Raw genomic sequence first — 17,449 nt, forward strand, 5'->3', positions numbered from 1 at the left:
AAATGAAGATCACAGCATCTGGTCCCACCACTTCATGGCAAATAGATGGGGAAACAGTGGAAACAGTGTCAGACTTTATTTTTTTCGGCTCCAAAATCACTGCAGATGGTGATTGCAGCCATGAAATTAAAAGACGCTTACTCCTTGGAAGGCAAGTTATGACCAACCTAGATAGCATATCAAAAAGCAGAGACATTACTTTGCCCACAAAGGTCCATCTAGTCAAAGCTATAGTTTTTCCAGTGGTCATGTGTGGAGGTGAGAGTTGGAATATAAGGAAAGCTGAGTGCAGAATTGATGCTTCTGAACTTGGTGTTGGAGTAGACTCTTGAGAGTCCCTTGGCCTGCAAGGAGATCCAACCGGTCCATCCTAAATGAGATCAGTCCTAGGTGTTCATTGGAAGGTCTGATGTTGAAGCTGAAACTCCAATATTTTGGCCACATGATGAGAAGAGCTGATTCATTTGAAAAGACCCTGATGCAAGGAAAGATTGAGGTCAGGAGGAGAAGGGGACAACAGAGGATGAGATGGTTGGATGGCATCACGGACTCAATGGACATGAGTTTGGGTAGGCTCCAGGAGTTGGTGGTGGACAGCGAGGCCTGGTGTGCTGCAGTTCATGGAGTCACAAAGAGTTGGACACGACTGAGCGACTGAACTGAACTGAACTGAACTGATTTAAGGAGTGATAAGAGTAGAAGGCAATGGCACCCGACTCCAGTACTCTTGCCTGGAGAATCCCAGGGACAGGGAGCCTGGTGGGCTGCTGTCTATGGGGTCGCACAGAGTTGGACATGACTGAAACGACTTAGCAGCAGCAGCAGCAAGAGTTTAATTTAGAGGTTTAGACACTATTCCAGCTTATGACTCTTTTTCCATCCTGTCTTCCTTCTTTTATAATTTTGTTCTCATATAATAGAAATGAATATAACTAGTTACTGCAATAGAATTTGAATTATTTCTATTATTTATATCTTTTTATTTTAATTATATCTATTATTTATGTCTTTTATTTTACTATTTTGAATACTTCTGTTTGGAAACTAGTTGCTTGCTCAGGTCATGCAGCTTGTAAATGGCAGAATACTTCTCAGCCTAGAGTCAAAAATTTTAAAAGTTCCTTGTAGTAAGCTATTCAATGTCTCAGATTCTTCTGCTAAAACACAAATACAGAATTGCATTCTGAAGGACTTGATCTCTAGCCATCACCTTATTTCATGTTTGAGAAGGTAATGCAAGGTCCATTTACAGAGAAATGATCTTAGGCTGATATCAGTTGCCAATGGCAAACCCTCTTGGACAAAGGACTCAAAGTCAGTCAGTCCTTGACCCAGAGTCCGTAGACAGACAGCACTGGTCTTGAACTTCCTTGGTGACTCAGATGGCAAAGAATCTGCCTGCAATTCAGGATACCCGGGTTTGATCCCTGGATTGCAAAGATTCCCTGGAGAAGGGAATGGCAACCCTCTCCAACATTCTTGTCTGGAGAATTTCACTGAGAGAGGAGCCTGGTGGACTGCAGCACATAGGGTGGCAAAGAGTTGGAGATGATGGAGCAACTAACATGATGTCACACTAAAAATGTCACTTTGCAGCTTTACGAATTGTTGGGTAGCCTCTTCCAATATTGGTGGTCCTTGACCATTTGGGCTCTTCTCAAAACCTGTCGATCTCCTCCACATTTTTTCTTTTTCACAGCCAAGTGAGTTACTTGTTACTCACAGCCTCAGGGCCATGCCTACTATTAGAAGCCATTCACTGTGGACTTGGGCAGTGTTCCTTACTTTGTTCCTCCTATTGAAGTGCTCTCCACCTCTTCTGCTCCCTCCTATTCTTCCATGTTGAGAACCATCACTTTAAAAGAAGCTTTCCAAACTAGTACTGCATAAGCTGAATAGGGTCTACAATATCACCTGTTTATAGAATGGAATTCTTAAAAATTAGAATTTGAAAGCCTTTAATCAAAACCATGCACTTGCAGATAGCACAGGCCATATACTCCCCATCCACATTACCTCACCAGTCTGCAAAGTCTTCTGATTGTGCATTACGCGTGTGTACCCACTCAGCCGTGTCTGACTCTTTGCAACACTTTGGATTATAGCCTGCCAGGTTCCTCTGTCTATGGGATTTTTCAGGCAAGAATACTGGAGTGGGATGCCATTTTCCTCCTCCAGGGGATGTTCCCAACCCAGGGAGAAAACCTGCATCTTCTGTATCTCTTGAATTGCAGGTGAATTCTTTACTCCCTGAGCCATAGAGGAAGCTGATTGTCCATCAGCTGCGATATAGTCTTTCTCACTGAGGATTTGTGTCTACTGCCACCACAGTAACTACTAAGCATGTTTCAGGGATTCCCTGGATCCTTATGTCCAGATGTAACCTTTGTTCACATCTTTAATTGCTTACTCTTATTTATTTACCTATTTATTTATTGAGCCATGCCTTGCAGCTTGCAGGATCTTAGTTCCCCAACCAGGGATTGAACCCAAGCCCTGGACAGTGAGAGTTCAGAGTCCTAATCACTGGACCACCAGGGAATTCCCTTTAACTACTTACTCTTAGCTCTAAACATTAGAGTTTTCTCTCACATCTTACTCTTCCTTACCTTCCATCTATCCTTAATCAATCCATTCATTGGAGTCATCTTTAACTGTTTCTTAGAGAAACAAAGGATTGTGGCTTCCACTACAAAACCATGTTTGTGCTTGTCCTGTCCTGTCCATCTCTCATGTAATATAGTCAGTCTTACATGATATCTCAGTGGGGCAGATACGGTAGCCTCCCAACTCTTCTCCCTGCTTTCAGTATCCTTTTCCCTGCTCTTCATGTTCAAGACAATCATCAGGATTTTATTCCTTGGACCCACATTTTATTTTTTTTATTTTTATCTCCATTTTTTTAATTTTATTTTTTAACTTAACAATATTGTATTGGTTTTGCCATATATCAACATGAATCTGCCACAGGTATACACATGTTCCCCATCCTGAACCCTCCTCCCTCCTCCCTCTCCATATCATCCCTCTGGGACCCACATTTTAGAAATCATAATCCTGATGGAAAGTATTTCTCAATCTGTCTCTAACACTCCAGTCTCATGTCTCCCCTTCCCTCCCTTTCATCCTGTGCTCCAGACACTGTAAACATATCAGAAGCACATATAGCATTTTCACAGACCTTGCCTACTGGCTGGAGTAGCTTTCCTTCCCTCTGGTCAACCCTCCTTCTTTTCTCCCAGCTCCTCTGTCCTTGCTCAGTTAACTACAGAAATCTCTCCAACCTCAATTTCTGTTTACATCTCTGCCATAGCATGAATCACATTGCTTTGTTACCATCACCTCCACTCCAGATTCAAGAATACCCAAGGCAGGGACCACATTTTATCTAACTTTATCTCAACAGCTAAACCTCCATTTGACTTAAACTAACAAAAACAAATAAGAACAGCAGCAGCATTGATACTAAATTATTAAAAAAGCATTCTCAAGGTGCCTGTGAAAGATTAAGAAGTGGTTCCAGAGAATGGGAGATGGCTGAATAAAGACATAAATGCATTCAACTGGCTAATTTACCACAGAAGGCTCACTGCTCATGGCTGGTGAGGGATTTCCCGCACAAACTAGATGTATGAAATGCGGCCACATATAAATGGCATTAATCTGTATGACTTCAAAAGCTTGGACCTTCCTGTGTTAACAATGTGTGCCTATATATCAATGTAATATAGTTTTTTTGTGTATTTAACTCAGATTCCCCAGGCTATTGATTAAGCAAGAATTCAAGCCAGTTAATAAACATACTTCAGCAAGAAGCTCTAAAAAGCCAGCACTGTGCCAGATTGCACTAAGAGGAAAGGGGGCACATTTATCAGTGCAATGTGGAAAGTCCTATGCTCTTTATATATGGCTTCTCATAACTGATAGTCTTCCACACCTACAGGGGTAGATATTAGAGGGTTCTAAAAGCTGCAAGGACAAAATTGGCAACATCTGGAAAATTCTATAAAACAAGATCATTAAATGTTAAGATGTATCACAGACAGAATTTACTACTGAATTAAATTGGTTCCATTATTTGTTTTGAGGAGAGGAGGTGAGACTTGTTAATATCAAGCAGAAGAACTGTAGTTGTCCAGTTATCCCCATAAATCCTTGGGACCTTGAGAGAAAAGAGATTTTTACACCAGCATCTTGTTATAGCATTTGAAATCCAAACTTTTAGAATCACTTCTTGGTATGGTGAGTGCCAAGTTAATGTCAAATACACCTGTCAGTTTATAATTAAATACATGTTTCTGAATCTGCTCTGGCACATTGGTTTGATGTTACGTGCTGTGCTTAGTTTCTCAGTCATGTACGACTCTTTGCAACCCCATGGACTGTAGCCTGCCAGGCTGCTCTGTCCATGGGGATTCTCCAGGCAAGAATACTGGAGTGGGTTGCCATGCCCTCCTCCAGGGGATCTTCTCAACCCAGGGATTGAACCCAGGTCTCTCATATTACAGACAGATTTTTTATCATCTGAGCCACCATGGAAGCCCAAGCATACTAGAGAGGGTAGACTATCCCTTCTCCAGGGGATCTTCCTAACCCAGGAATTGAACTGCATTGCAGACAGATTCTTCACCAGCTGAGCTACCAGGGAAGCCCAGGTTTGATGTTATAGAATGTCCCAAATAAGTGGGTGAAGCCATGAAAAACAAGATTTTGCATGATTGAGATAATGTTTGTGAATCATAAACAACAGTGCAGAGTCTAGTTCATTTGACAAATATATTTAAACACTCTAACTTCCACAGAGCATTGTAAGTAGCAGTGCATTAAACTGTTTTCAGACATGAACACTTCTGTGGAAATAGTCTGGCTGGCTAGTCACTTAATAGGATATGGGAATGAAACCCTCAGAAGCTCCCAGAAGGAACACTGAAGACCCCAAAACCCAAGGCTCCCTCTGCCTCTGCATAAAGGAGGGAGGGAATAGGAAGAAAGGATGGTTCCAAGTAACCAAGAACAGATTCCAACAGGGATCTCAGTGGGCACACCAGATGAAGGAAAGGGAAACAAAAAGGCTTCTATTTGTGGTGGAGTGTGTGTGTGTGTGTGTGTAGTATATAGAGGAAAACAATAAAGCAACAAAAGAGATATTAAGAGATATTGAGATTGAAATATGTACAACCATTCAGGAGGACAATCTGGCCTTAGGTATTGAAAGTTTTTTTTTAAGGCCCCACCCTCTGAACCCAATCCTGAGGGCTTTAGTCTTGTGACTTAATAACCTCGGGCAGGCCCTACCTCCATATAACACCACATTGGGGATCAGGTTTCAATACATGAATTTGAGGGGATATAAACCATCAGTCTTTACTACTGTGTGAGATGAGTGCAATTGTGCGGTAGTTTGAGGATTCTTTGGCATTGCCTTTCTTTGGGATTGGAATGAAAACTGACCTTTTCCAGTCCTGTGGCCACTGCTGGGTTTTCCAAATATGCTGGCATATTGGGTGCAGCACTTTCATAGCATCATCTTTCAGGATTTGAAATAGCTCAACTGGAATTCCATCATCTCCACTAGCTTTGTTTGTAGTGATGCTTTCTAAGGCCCACTTGACTTCACATTCCAGGATGTCTGGCTCTAGGTGAATGATCACACCATCGTGGTTATCTGAGTCATGAAGCTCTTTTTTATACAGTTCTTCTGTGTATTCTTGCCACCTCTTCTTAATACCTTCTGCTTCTGTTAGGCCCATACCATTTCTGTCCTTTATCGAGCCCTTCTTTGCATGAAATGTTCCCTTGGTATCTCTAATTTTCTTGAAGAGATCTCTAGTCTTTCCCATTCTGTTGTTTTCCTCTACTTCTTTGCATTGATTGCTGAGGAAGGCTTTTTTATCTCTCCTTGCTATTCTTTGGAATTCTGCATTTAGAGGCTTATATCTTTCCTTTTCTCCTTTGCTTTTCGCTTCTCTTCTTTTCACAGCTATTTGTAAGGCTGCCTCTGCTGAAGCTGAAACTCCAATACTTTGGCCACCTCATGCAAAGAGTTGACTCATTGGAAAATACCCTGATTCTGGGAGGGATTGGGGTCAGGAGGATAAGGGGACAACAGAGGATAAGATGGCTGGATGGCATCACCAACTTGATGGACATGAGTTTGAGTGAACCCTGGGAGTTGGTGATGGACAGGGAGGCCTGGCATGCTGTGATTCAGGGGGTTGCAAAGAGTCAGACACGACTGAGGGACTGAACTGAACTGAACTGAAACCATCAGTCTATTGTACTGTATATATGAGGATGTTATCCCAATAAATTTATAATGGCTAAAAAACAGATGCTGCCTAACTGGTAAGAAAGAAGACATGGATAAATTTATTTGAATGGTTTGCAGTTATTGAGGATGATCCTATCAATTTGTATTCTGTATGGGAAAATGTCAACAATGAAAAAATCAGTTACAAAGTAGTATGTATTGGCAGAATGTTATTGTATTTTTATAAAATATAAATACATATAAAATAGACCAATTCTAGAAGAATATGTCCTCAACAATTAACAGTTTATCTCCAGGTGGTTAAATTTTAGGTGATAATCTTGATTTTAAATTTTTTTTTTCTTGTCTTTTTTCCTTTTCTTCATTCTTCTATAATAAAAAAGTCAAACTTAAACATCCAAGAGAAATACATACAGACTGACAGTGATAATAAAACAGGAATAATATAAGCCAGGGGTTGCATAAAACACATACAAGGGCTCTACAAATAGCTGTGAAAAGAAGAGAAGTGAAAAGCAAAGGAGAAAAGGAAAGATATAAGCATCTGAATGCAGAGTTCCAAAGAATAGCAAGGAGAGATAAAAAAGCCTTCCTCAGCAATCAATGCAAAGAAATAGAGGAAAACAACAGAATGGGAAAGACTAGAGATCTCTTCAAGAAAATTAGAGATACCAAGGGAACATTTCATGCAAAGAAGGGCTCGATAAAGGACAGAAATGGTATGGGCCTAACAGAAGCAGAAGGTATTAAGAAGAGGTGGCAAGAATACACAGAAGAACTGTATAAAAAAGAGCTTCATGACCCAGATAATCACGATGGTGTGATCATTCACCTAGAGCCAGACATCCTGGAATGTGAAGTCAAGTGGGCCTTAGAAAGCATCACTATGAACAAAGCTAGTGGAGGTGATGGAATTCCAGTTGAGCTATTTCAAATCCTGAAAGATGATGCTGTGAAAGAGCTACACTCAATATGCCAGCAAATTTGGAAAACTCAGCAGTGGCCATAGGACTGGAAAAGGTCAGTTTTCATTCCAATTCCAAAAAAGGCAATGGCTCAAACTACTGCACAATTGCACTCATCTCACATGCTAGTAAATTAATGCTCAAAAATCTCCAAATCAGGCTTCAGTAGTACATGAACTGTGAACTTCCAGATGTTCAAGCTGGTTTTAGAAAAGGCAGAGGAACCAGAGATCAAATTGCCAACATCCGCTGGATCATGGAAAAAGCAAGAGAGTTCCAGAAAAACATCTATTTCTGCTTTATTGACTATGCTAAAGCCTTTGACTGTGTGGATCACAATAAACTATGGAAAATTCTTCAGGAGATGGGAATACCAGACCACATGACCTGCCTCTTGAGAAACCTATATGCAGGTCAGGAAGCAACAGTTAGAACTGGACATGGAACAACAGACTGGTTCGAAGTAGGAAAAGGAGTACGTCAAGACTGTATACTGTCACCCTTCTTATTTAACTTCTATGCAGAGTACATCATGAGAAACGCTGGGCTGGAAGAAGCACAAGCTGGAATCAAGACTGCCGGGAGAAATATCAATAACCTCAGATATGTAGATGACATCACCCTTATGGCAGAAAGTGAAGAGGAACTAGAAAGCCTCTTGAAGAAAGTGAAAGAGGAGAGTGAAAAAGTTGGCTTAAAGCTGAACATTCAGAAAACTAAGACCATGGCATCTGGTCCCATCACTTCATGGCAGATAGATGGGGAAAAAGTGGAAACAGTGTCAGACTATTTTTCTGGGCTCCAAAATCACTGCAGATGGTGATTGCAGCCATGAAATTAAAAGACGCTTACCCTTTGGAAGGAAAGTTATGACCAACCTAGATAGCATATTCAAAAGCAGAGACATTACTTTGCCAACAAAGGTTCGTCTAGTCAAGGCTATGGTTTTTCCAGTGGTCATGTATGGATGTGAGAGCTGGACTGTGAAGAGAGCTGAGCGCCAAAGAATTGATGCTTTTAAACTTGGTGTTGGAGAAGTCTCTTGAGAGTCCCTTGGACTGCAAGGAGATCCAACCAGTCCATTCTAAAGGAGATCAGTCCTGGGTGTTCATTGGAAGGACTGATGCTGAAGCTGAAACTCCAGTACTTTGGCCACCTCATGTGAAGAGTTGACTCACTGGAAAAGACCCTGATGCTGGGAGGGATTGGGGACAGGAGGAGAAGGGGACGACAGAGGATGAGATGGCTGGATGGCATCACTGACTCAATGGACATGAGTGAGTGAACTCCTGGAGTTGGTGATGGACAGGAAGGCCTGGCGTGCTGTGATTCATGGGGTCACAGAGTCGGGCACGACTGAGCGACTGAACTGAACTGAACTGATACTTACTGCCACATGTACGTGTGTGTGTGTGTGCTCAGTCTTATCTGACTCTTTGCAACCCCATGGACTATAGCCCACTAGTCTCCTCTGTCCATGGAATTTTGTAACCAGGAAGACTAGAGTAGGTTGCCATTTCCTACTCCAAAGGATCTTCCCAACCCAGGGATCAAACCCACATCTCTTGCATTGACAGGCAAATTCTTTACCACTGTTCCATCTGGGAAGCAACCAACCTTTATTAAGAGCCCTACTAAGTGCTAAGTACTGAGATAGACACATACTTTGAATTCTGTGTTTGGAATTTAATAGAACAGAGAACAAGATTCAGAAAATGCAAGGTTTTTATCTGAATTCTTTTTATCACCAATAAAAAGAATACCAATCTTGGGCAATCACTTAACATTTCTGACCCTTCAACTCCTCAATTATAAAACTAGACATTAAAGATATCTGGGTTACTTTTTCAGGTTAGAATGTGAATACTTCTAATAGAATGTTCTAATAGAATGCTTTTCAAAATTTAATTTTAACCTGGAGTTAATGGTAAAGTGCAGATTTGATTCAACATATCTAGAAAGAAACCTAAACTTCTGCCTTTCTAACATGCTGTAAGGCTGCTAGTCCTAGGCTTACACTTTTGAGTTGCAAAACTCTAATATACATGAGCTCATTGAATTTTCCCCAAGAATCCTTTAAGATAGCCATCCTTGTTCCTATTTCACTGATAATGGAGTGACCTGTGTAGGATCATACTAAGAGAGAATGGGAAAGCAGAAGTCTTTTTATTCCTAAGCTCCAAGATGTTTAATGTCGCATTCAGTTCTAAACTACTATAATTAGAAATGACTGCCACACTCATATAAAGTGAACAGCACCAGCAGCAGAATTGATAAAGGTAAGCTGTTAACAGAGTTCAGAAGAATGAGAGATCACTTTACATGGGAATCAATAAAGAAGACATAGAGGAAATTTAACATCAACCTTGAAGGATGGTGAGGATGAAGGTAAGCAAAGATAGAGTATATACAGCAGTTAGGTGTAATATGACATGATCAAAGCATATGGCAATGCAGAGGGAGCTTGCAGAGCGGGGCCTGGGATAGCAGAACAGGCCTCAGGAACTAACCCACGTATTTATTACAAGAGTCAAAGATAACTCGAAAGTGTTCAGTCTTCGAGACTAGAAAGTGAAAGTGAAGTCACTCAGTCGTGTCTAACTCTTTGCGACCCTATAGACTATAGCCTACCAGGCTCCTCCGTCCTTGGAATTTTCCAGGCAAGAGTACTGTAGTGGGTTGCCATTTCCTTCAAAACTAGAAGGGTACAGCAAACTAAAAATTTCAGCATAGCATTGGAAGCCCTTTTTAAAAAAATAGAATTCATTTAATGGCAACTGTTGCTGCTGCTGCTGCTAAATCGTGTCAGTCATGTCCGACTCTGTGCAACCCCATAGATGGCAGCCCAACAGGCTCCTCTGTCCCTGGGATTCTCCAGGCAAGAATACTGGAGTGGGTTGCCATTTCCTTCTCCAATACATCAAAGTGAAAAGTGAAAGTGAAGTCACTCGGTCGTGTCTGACTCTTAGTGACCCCATGGACTGCAGCCTACCAGGCTCTTCCGTCCATGGGATTTTCCAGGCAAGAGTACTGGAGTGGGGTGCCATCGCCTTCTCCCTGGTAATCATCAAATTAGCAATGGTCATCTTCAAAAGTTATTATACAAGCTATGCTGTCATTTCTCGAGGTTGATCCCATACCTGAAGTCTCAGACGTTTTCCACCTAAGGTGCATCATTTAAATCAGATTTATCACCAGTATTTGCCAAACCACACCTAGCTAAAGAACTAGCTCTGGGGACCAATACGTGGTCTTAATACAGGGAAGGTTTGGAAGCCCTTTCCCAACTTCCTTCCTCTCCCAACACTTCCTCTGTCTCTGTCCCTCTTCTTCCCTCTGAGAACTAGGGAATTAATCCACTCATCACAATGTAAGGCTTTCAGTTCCCTATCCTAGGTATGCTTTTATGATGCCACCCCTCAGGTCTGAGAGCCTATGTCTTGAGTCCGTACTCCATCAACTTTACTTTTTCAGTGAAGCTTTTTAGCATCGGTCCCATCTTACCTGTCAGCTCTTCTCATTTATGTGTTCTAGGGACATCTGCTGTCAAGCACTGGGCAATAAATAAATATTATCAGCAAAGACCCTCAGTGTTTGCTTTTCTCTCTTACCTAAAGTTCCAGGAGGAAAGCACTGAGTCATTGCATTTCCTTGGTTTACTCCCATGATTTAACATCTTGCATTGAGCATAATAAGTACTGCTAGTGCTAGCCATATTACTACCTTGTTCTAAGGGGATAAAGTTTGATAAGAAAAATGACCTTCTTTTTTTTAAAAAATAAGCTCCTTTAAGTAGATCTCCTGAGAGAAGCCTTAAGTCCTTACCCTTTGGCTCCACATACATTTTCCAAAGCAGGTTGTAAAAGGCCAGTTGTATGTGGCCTGCCCATAGGAACAACAGAGTTAATTTTCTCCTTTTGAAATTGTGACTCCCACCCTCCTTCCCTACCTCTAAATGTTTCCTTTTAAAGAAAAGCCATGGCTCACTGCTATGGAAAATTAAAGATAATCACGTAAAGATCAAGGTCCAGGCTGGTCCAAGCGCTGAGAGAACATTAAAATCACGACTTGAATTTCTCTTGTCCTGAGCACTGCCAAGGACTCCTAATGGAAGGCCAGTCTTCAGAATGCATGCTTATATCAGACTTTTATTACTTGTACCTCTTGGTTCACAAACTATTTTGACTCAAACAAATTGGAAGTGGCCTTCAGTTGAGATGAAATGGGAGAGGTACAACATATTCATAGATACAACATATTCACTCCTGAGTATTCATTGGAAGGACTGATGCTGAAGCTGAAACTCCAGTACTTTGGCCACCTGATGCAAAGAACTGACTCACTGGAAAAGACCCTGATGCTGGGGAAGATTGAAGGTGGGAGAAGGGGGCATTTTGAGATGGTTGGATGGCATCACTGACGTGATGGACATGAGTTTGAGTAGGCTCCAGGAGTTGGTGATAGATAGGGAAGCCCAGCATGCTGCAGTCCATGGGGTCGCAAAGAGTCAGACACAACTGAGCGACTGAACTGAACTGATATATATATACACACACACATTAAACTGTGTGTGACCACCCCCCACCCCCGACCCCATCACACCATCAAGTACCAAGAAAAAGCAGGAGAGTTTATTATGCAAAGTTTAATGTATAAGGCTTAAGAGAAGAAGAATTAATTACCTCTCCTTCCTCCAAGCTATACTTCTGGCCTCCCCAGCTGCATCAAACTCGCTCTTGCACCTCCTCTTAGTTCCAGATTGTGTTTTGGCAATCAAGACTCACACTTCACCTACCTCAGAGTTTCTTCCCATTTTCAGAAGCCTCAATTTCAAGATTCTTGTTCTTTCTTACCCCACTCCCCAATCACACATTGGCCTGATGGCTTGAGGTGGTTTTCTTGATGCTCAACTACTACAGCCATTCAGGAAGGATGCTTAATCTTTTCCCCTGTACAAACACGGAAGTTATCAAGGGTGTTTTAAAGGGTAAAAAGTATCTCTCATCAACATCCAAGGCTCAAGAAGACATCTACCAACAGAAAGCTGTGTTAGCCCAGAAAAAGAGATTGATCATGTATACACACAACTGTCACATTATAACCTAGCACATTAGATGTTCTCACAAGAGAGGTACAGAGATATGAGAGCTCAAACAAGAGGAACAAGAGAACTTTAGGTGAACTCTTTCCTTTTCTTACTTTTTAATTGTGTTGGACCCTAAGATGCACGAAATTAAAACTGGTGAAAACCAGCCACATCAACTTGCTGTGGTGACTCAAAAGTTGTCGTTTCTCAACTCAACTTTGCTGAAACACTTGATTCATGTTGTTCTTATTTAACCTAATTTGCATTGATTTAATCAGGGCTGGTATGCTTTAAATACATAATAAATTGGGATTCTGCAACTCAGATGACTTAGAATAGCTAAATTTCAATAAAGCTCATTTCAATCTGTTAATGTATACGGTTCTGCCAAGGGGTTTAAAACCGTAGAAAAGATGCAAACTTGCCACATTAGAAGTGGGAAAGGTTTAAAGATACCATCCAGATGAAATGATTTGGGGGATAATAATGTGAAAAGCAATATATATATGTACATACATATATTTTAATTACAGCCGAGACACATCTTCTACGTTTTAAGTAGTGTACTTAAAAGAAAACTCACATATAAATGCAGTGAATTTAATTTTATTCTCCTTCCTTCTTGCCAACACTCAACTCTTTTCTGCCTCTCTGTACCAGCTCTACAAATCAAGTGACATCCAAAGTGGGACCTCTTCTTGCCCATTTGGCAGGCTCTATCATGACTTTGCCAAGCTGCCTACATTAGGAGAATTTTCTTCCTAGCAGCCATGGGGATTGGGTGGCTTGTACTCAACAATACTTGCTGAATGGTTGGCCAATGTTTACCCCTGCCCGCCCCAGTCTCCCAACCCTTTATAGTTTATGGCTCAATCAGCCGGCTTGCTGTCAGGAATAATTGTCTTGGCAAGAGGTGAAAACACTTGATGGTGAAATTGTTTGTCTGTTAAAGTGTTCTGCAGCACCTTGAAGGTGCCAGGACAAAACCTGCAGGTGCTCAGCAGAGTTGAGAAAGAGGCAAGAGTGACAGAGAGGCAACCATCAAGATGGGAAGACCACCACTTTGATGTGGGAGAGGAGGAAAAAAAAAAACTATCTGTGCCAGTAAGAAGCTGTGAGACCTTGAATAATCATCCAGTGAATCTTTGCTTGGGTTTTGTTATGTACAAAATTAAGGGGATTGATTTCTGAATGTCTTTTTTAGCTCCTAAGACAGCATGTGATGTCTAGGACATTTAGATTTGTTTTCCTTCCAATTAAATGATGCATCTCAGAGATGAATGACCAGGGCAGAGCTCAGAGGAATACAAAAATGGAATGATTCATGCCCTTGTTCGTATGACTTTTCCTGAAAAGTATCACCAGTCTTTGGTGACTTTGATTCCACTGGTTGGTGTCTTCAGCTTGGGTGTTAAGGCCCAGCCAAGTTACTTGTCCAAAGCAAGTCCAGTTCATTCTTATCAAATGTGAGTACAACTACAGATGATGCCTACTTGTTTTCAGTACCTAACAGTCAGACATGATAGAAATGCAAAGTGAGGAGATGGGAATTCACATTTGATTCTCCCTGTCACCATTCTGGGCATCTTAGTCAAGACGGTAGGCTTATCCACTCACTTCTGGCAGGGCTTCTCTGTCATTCTTAAAAAAAAAAAAAAAAAAGATCACCAACAGGTTCCTGACCATAGCAATGCAGACCCTCTCCAAACAAGCTGAGACAAGTTAGAGCTCATCACAAGCTGAAGGAGCCCATCCATAAATGATTGTTAATGGAAATAATCAGGCAAGGACATCTCTTCACACTCAAAAGACACAATTTAGTAACAGTGTCAAAGCTTAAGTAGAGGTGTGTATGGAAGTGGGTTTAAATGACCCCTTCTCCGCTCATTCTCTGGCATATTCCTCTGGAGTGGAGTGTACTGCAGGGCTCTGTAATCACCGTGAGCAGCACGTCAGGGTCAGCCCTCCCGGTGTCAGGCAGTAAAATCTTTCTTTAATCCACCCGGGACCTCACTGACATCTATGGAGACTAGTGAAGCCCCGGAGGGATCTTGGGCAAGAAAGACTCTCTGTACACAGATATACATACGGTTCAGCCACTCTGGGTCTCCTACCTTTGGACTGGGATGGCTTCCCAAATCGGCCGAGTTTGAAAAGCATTCCCCCCACCTCCTTACCCCATCCACCACCCAAAAGGGCTGGCTGACTGCAGAACTCCAGTCCACGCAAGGAAAAAAAAAAAAAAACTCAGTCAAGTCCCCACAATCATTGCCTTCCTCTAGCTTCTCTCAAGTTGCTTTTCTAAAGCAAGGGACCAAATGTTGATTTCTCTACGGATTCCTACGTACCTCTTACACGTAGACAGCTTTAAAGCGGGAGGGGGGAACATTCCTCAAACGGAAAGGAGAGGGGGAGCATAACAGAGTATTTCAGTCTCCCACTTGGAAATATCTCAGTGGTTGATGATGCTTTCCCATACCTCCATCCCCCTCCTTTTTTTTTGAAATATGGACCAAAAAGCTGAAAGTGTTTTCCTTTTCATCAAAGAACATATATTACTTTAGTGGTTCGGGAAAATGTTGGTTTTCTGCCCACCCCTTTTCAATCTGCCCATGTCTGAGGTGCTCCGGGAAGACGCACAATCGTGAGCAGCTTACGACACTCAGTGAGCAGTAGGTGCCGGTGCAAGCTCGCGCCGCACACAGCCTGGCGGAGGGAAGGAGCCGGGGCGCCGCTCCCTGCTCCCCGCGCCGCCTCCCGCACCTCCCCGCCGCCCGCAAAGGATGAGCGAGCCCGCTCTCCGCAGCCGCCCCGGGCTCGAATGGCAGGCGGTCTCCGCGGAGGAAAAGGTGGCGCCGGTCAGGGGTCCTTTCCAATGACGGACATTAACCAGACTGTCAAATCCTGGGGAGTCGCGAGCCCCGAGTTTGGAGTTTTTTTTTTTTTCCCCCACAACGTCACAGTCCGAACTGCAGAGGGAAAGGACAGCGGCAGGAAGGCGAAACCCCGGCTCCTCGCACGTAGTTGGGAAACTTGCAGGTCCTAGAAGTCGCCTCCCCGCCTCGCCGGCCGCCCTTGCAGCCCGGAGCCGAGCAGCAAAGTGAGACATTGTGCGCCTGCCAGATCCGCCGGCCGCGGACCGGGGCTGCCTCGGAAACACAGAGGGGTCTTCTCTCGCCCTGCATATAATTAGCCTGCACACAAAGGGAGCAGCTGAATGGAGGTTGTCACTCTCTGGAAAAGGGTGGGTAAGACACTTTTTAATTAAATTCTTTCCCGAAGATTTTTTTTTTTCCTCCCTTTTCTTTGCTGCAGCATCTAACATGGACCAAATCACCATCTCTTTGATCTTTTTCCGTGGCTGTGAACTTTCTATGCTGCCCAGCTTTCTGCATGCTTAGAGGTGAACGTGTGGCTTTGGGGAGTGGGGGGGGGGGAGTCCTGCTTTATTTCAATATATTTATTTGATTGTTGCCCTTTTCTCCCCCCTCCCCCGCTCCCCCTCCCTCGGAATAAAATATGATGTAGATTTCTGACCGAGCGCTTCCAATGGACATTCTCCAGCCTCTCTGGAAAGATTCTCGCTAATGGATTTCCTGCTGCTCGGTCTCTGTCTACACTGGCTGCTGAGGAGGCCCTCGGGGGTGGTCTTGTGTTTGCTGGGGGCCTGCTTTCAGATGCTGCCCGCCGCCCCCAGCGGGTGCCCGCAGCTGTGCCGGTGCGAGGGGCGGCTGCTGTACTGCGAGGCGCTCAACCTCACCGAGGCGCCCCACAACCTGTCCGGCCTGCTGGGCTTGTCCCTGCGCTACAACAGCCTCTCGGAGCTGCGCGCCGGCCAGTTCACGGGGTTAATGCAGCTCACGTGGCTCTATCTGGATCACAATCACATCTGCTCGGTGCAGGGGGACGCCTTTCAGAAACTGCGCCGAGTTAAGGAACTCACCCTGAGTTCCAACCAGATCACCCAGCTGGCCAATACCACCTTCCGGCCCATGCCCAACCTGCGCAGCGTGGACCTTTCGTACAACAAGCTGCAGGCGCTGGCGCCCGACCTCTTCCATGGGCTGCGGAAGCTCACTACGCTGCACATGCGGGCCAATGCCATCCAGTTCGTGCCCGTGCGCATCTTCCAGGACTGCCGCAGCCTCAAGTTTCTCGACATCGGATACAATCAGCTCAAGAGTCTGGCGCGCAACTCTTTCGCCGGCTTGTTCAAGCTCACCGAGCTGCACCTGGAGCACAACGATTTGGTCAAGGTGAACTTCGCCCACTTCCCGCGCCTCATTTCCCTGCACTCGCTCTGCCTGAGGAGGAACAAGGTGGCCATTGTGGTCAGCTCGCTGGACTGGGTGTGGAACCTGGAGAAAATGGACCTGTCGGGCAACGAGATCGAGTACATGGAGCCCCACGTGTTCGAGACCGTGCCGCACCTCCAGTCCCTGCAGCTGGACTCCAACCGCCTCACCTACGTCGAGCCCCGGATCCTCAACTCCTGGAAGTCACTGACCAGCATCACCCTGGCCGGGAACCTCTGGGACTGTGGGCGCAACGTGTGCGCCCTGGCCTCCTGGCTCAGCAACTTCCAGGGGCGCTACGATGGCAACTTGCAGTGCGCCAGCCCCGAGTACGCGCAGGGCGAGGACGTCCTGGACGCCGTGTACGCGTTCCACCTGTGTGAGGAGGGAGCCGAGCCCACCAGCGGCCACCTGCTCTCGGCCGTCACCAACCGCAGCGACTTGGGGTCCCCCGCCGGCCCGGCCACCACACTCGCTGACGACAGGGAGGGGCAGCCCGACAGCACGCCCGAGCTTGTCACCGTGGCTCTCCCCGGCGAACACGCCGAGAATGCCGTGCAGATCCACAAGGTGGTCACCGGCACCATGGCCCTCATTTTCTCCTTCCTCATCGTGGTCTTGGTGCTCTATGTCTCCTGGAAGTGTTTCCCAGCCAGCCTCAGGCAGCTCAGACAGTGCTTTGTCACGCAGCGCAGGAAGCAAAAGCAGAAACAGACCATGCATCAGATGGCTGCCATGTCTGCCCAGGAATACTACGTTGATTACAAACCGAACCACATTGAGGGAGCCCTGGTCATCATCAACGAGTATGGCTCGTGTACCTGCCACCAGC

General features: G+C 44.4%; 2 protein-coding genes across 4 annotated transcripts in view; one reads left to right on the forward strand and one right to left on the reverse strand.

Annotated features, from left to right (window-relative positions):
- CTNNA2 (catenin (cadherin-associated protein), alpha 2) overlaps positions 1 to 17,449 on the reverse strand; it is a 1,195,405-nt gene that overhangs the window by 399,816 nt on the left and 778,140 nt on the right. The gene's annotated exons all lie outside the window — the stretch shown is intronic.
- The window catches only part of LRRTM1 (leucine rich repeat transmembrane neuronal 1), a 5,814-nt gene continuing 3,359 nt past the window's right edge, over positions 14,995 to 17,449 (forward strand). Inside the window, exons 1-2 of the mRNA XM_010863336.1 lie at positions 14,995 to 15,566; positions 15,851 to 17,447. Of these exons, the coding sequence (XP_010861638.1) occupies positions 15,910 to 17,447 (1,538 nt within the window). The 5' untranslated portion in view covers positions 14,995 to 15,566; positions 15,851 to 15,909. The remainder of the gene's footprint in view (positions 15,567 to 15,850; positions 17,448 to 17,449) is intronic.

The sequence above is a fragment of the Bison bison genome, unplaced genomic scaffold, assembly GCF_000754665.1.
Source record: "Bison bison bison isolate TAMUID 2011002044 unplaced genomic scaffold, Bison_UMD1.0 scf7180017864489, whole genome shotgun sequence".
Lineage (NCBI taxonomy): Eukaryota > Metazoa > Chordata > Mammalia > Artiodactyla > Bovidae > Bison > Bison bison.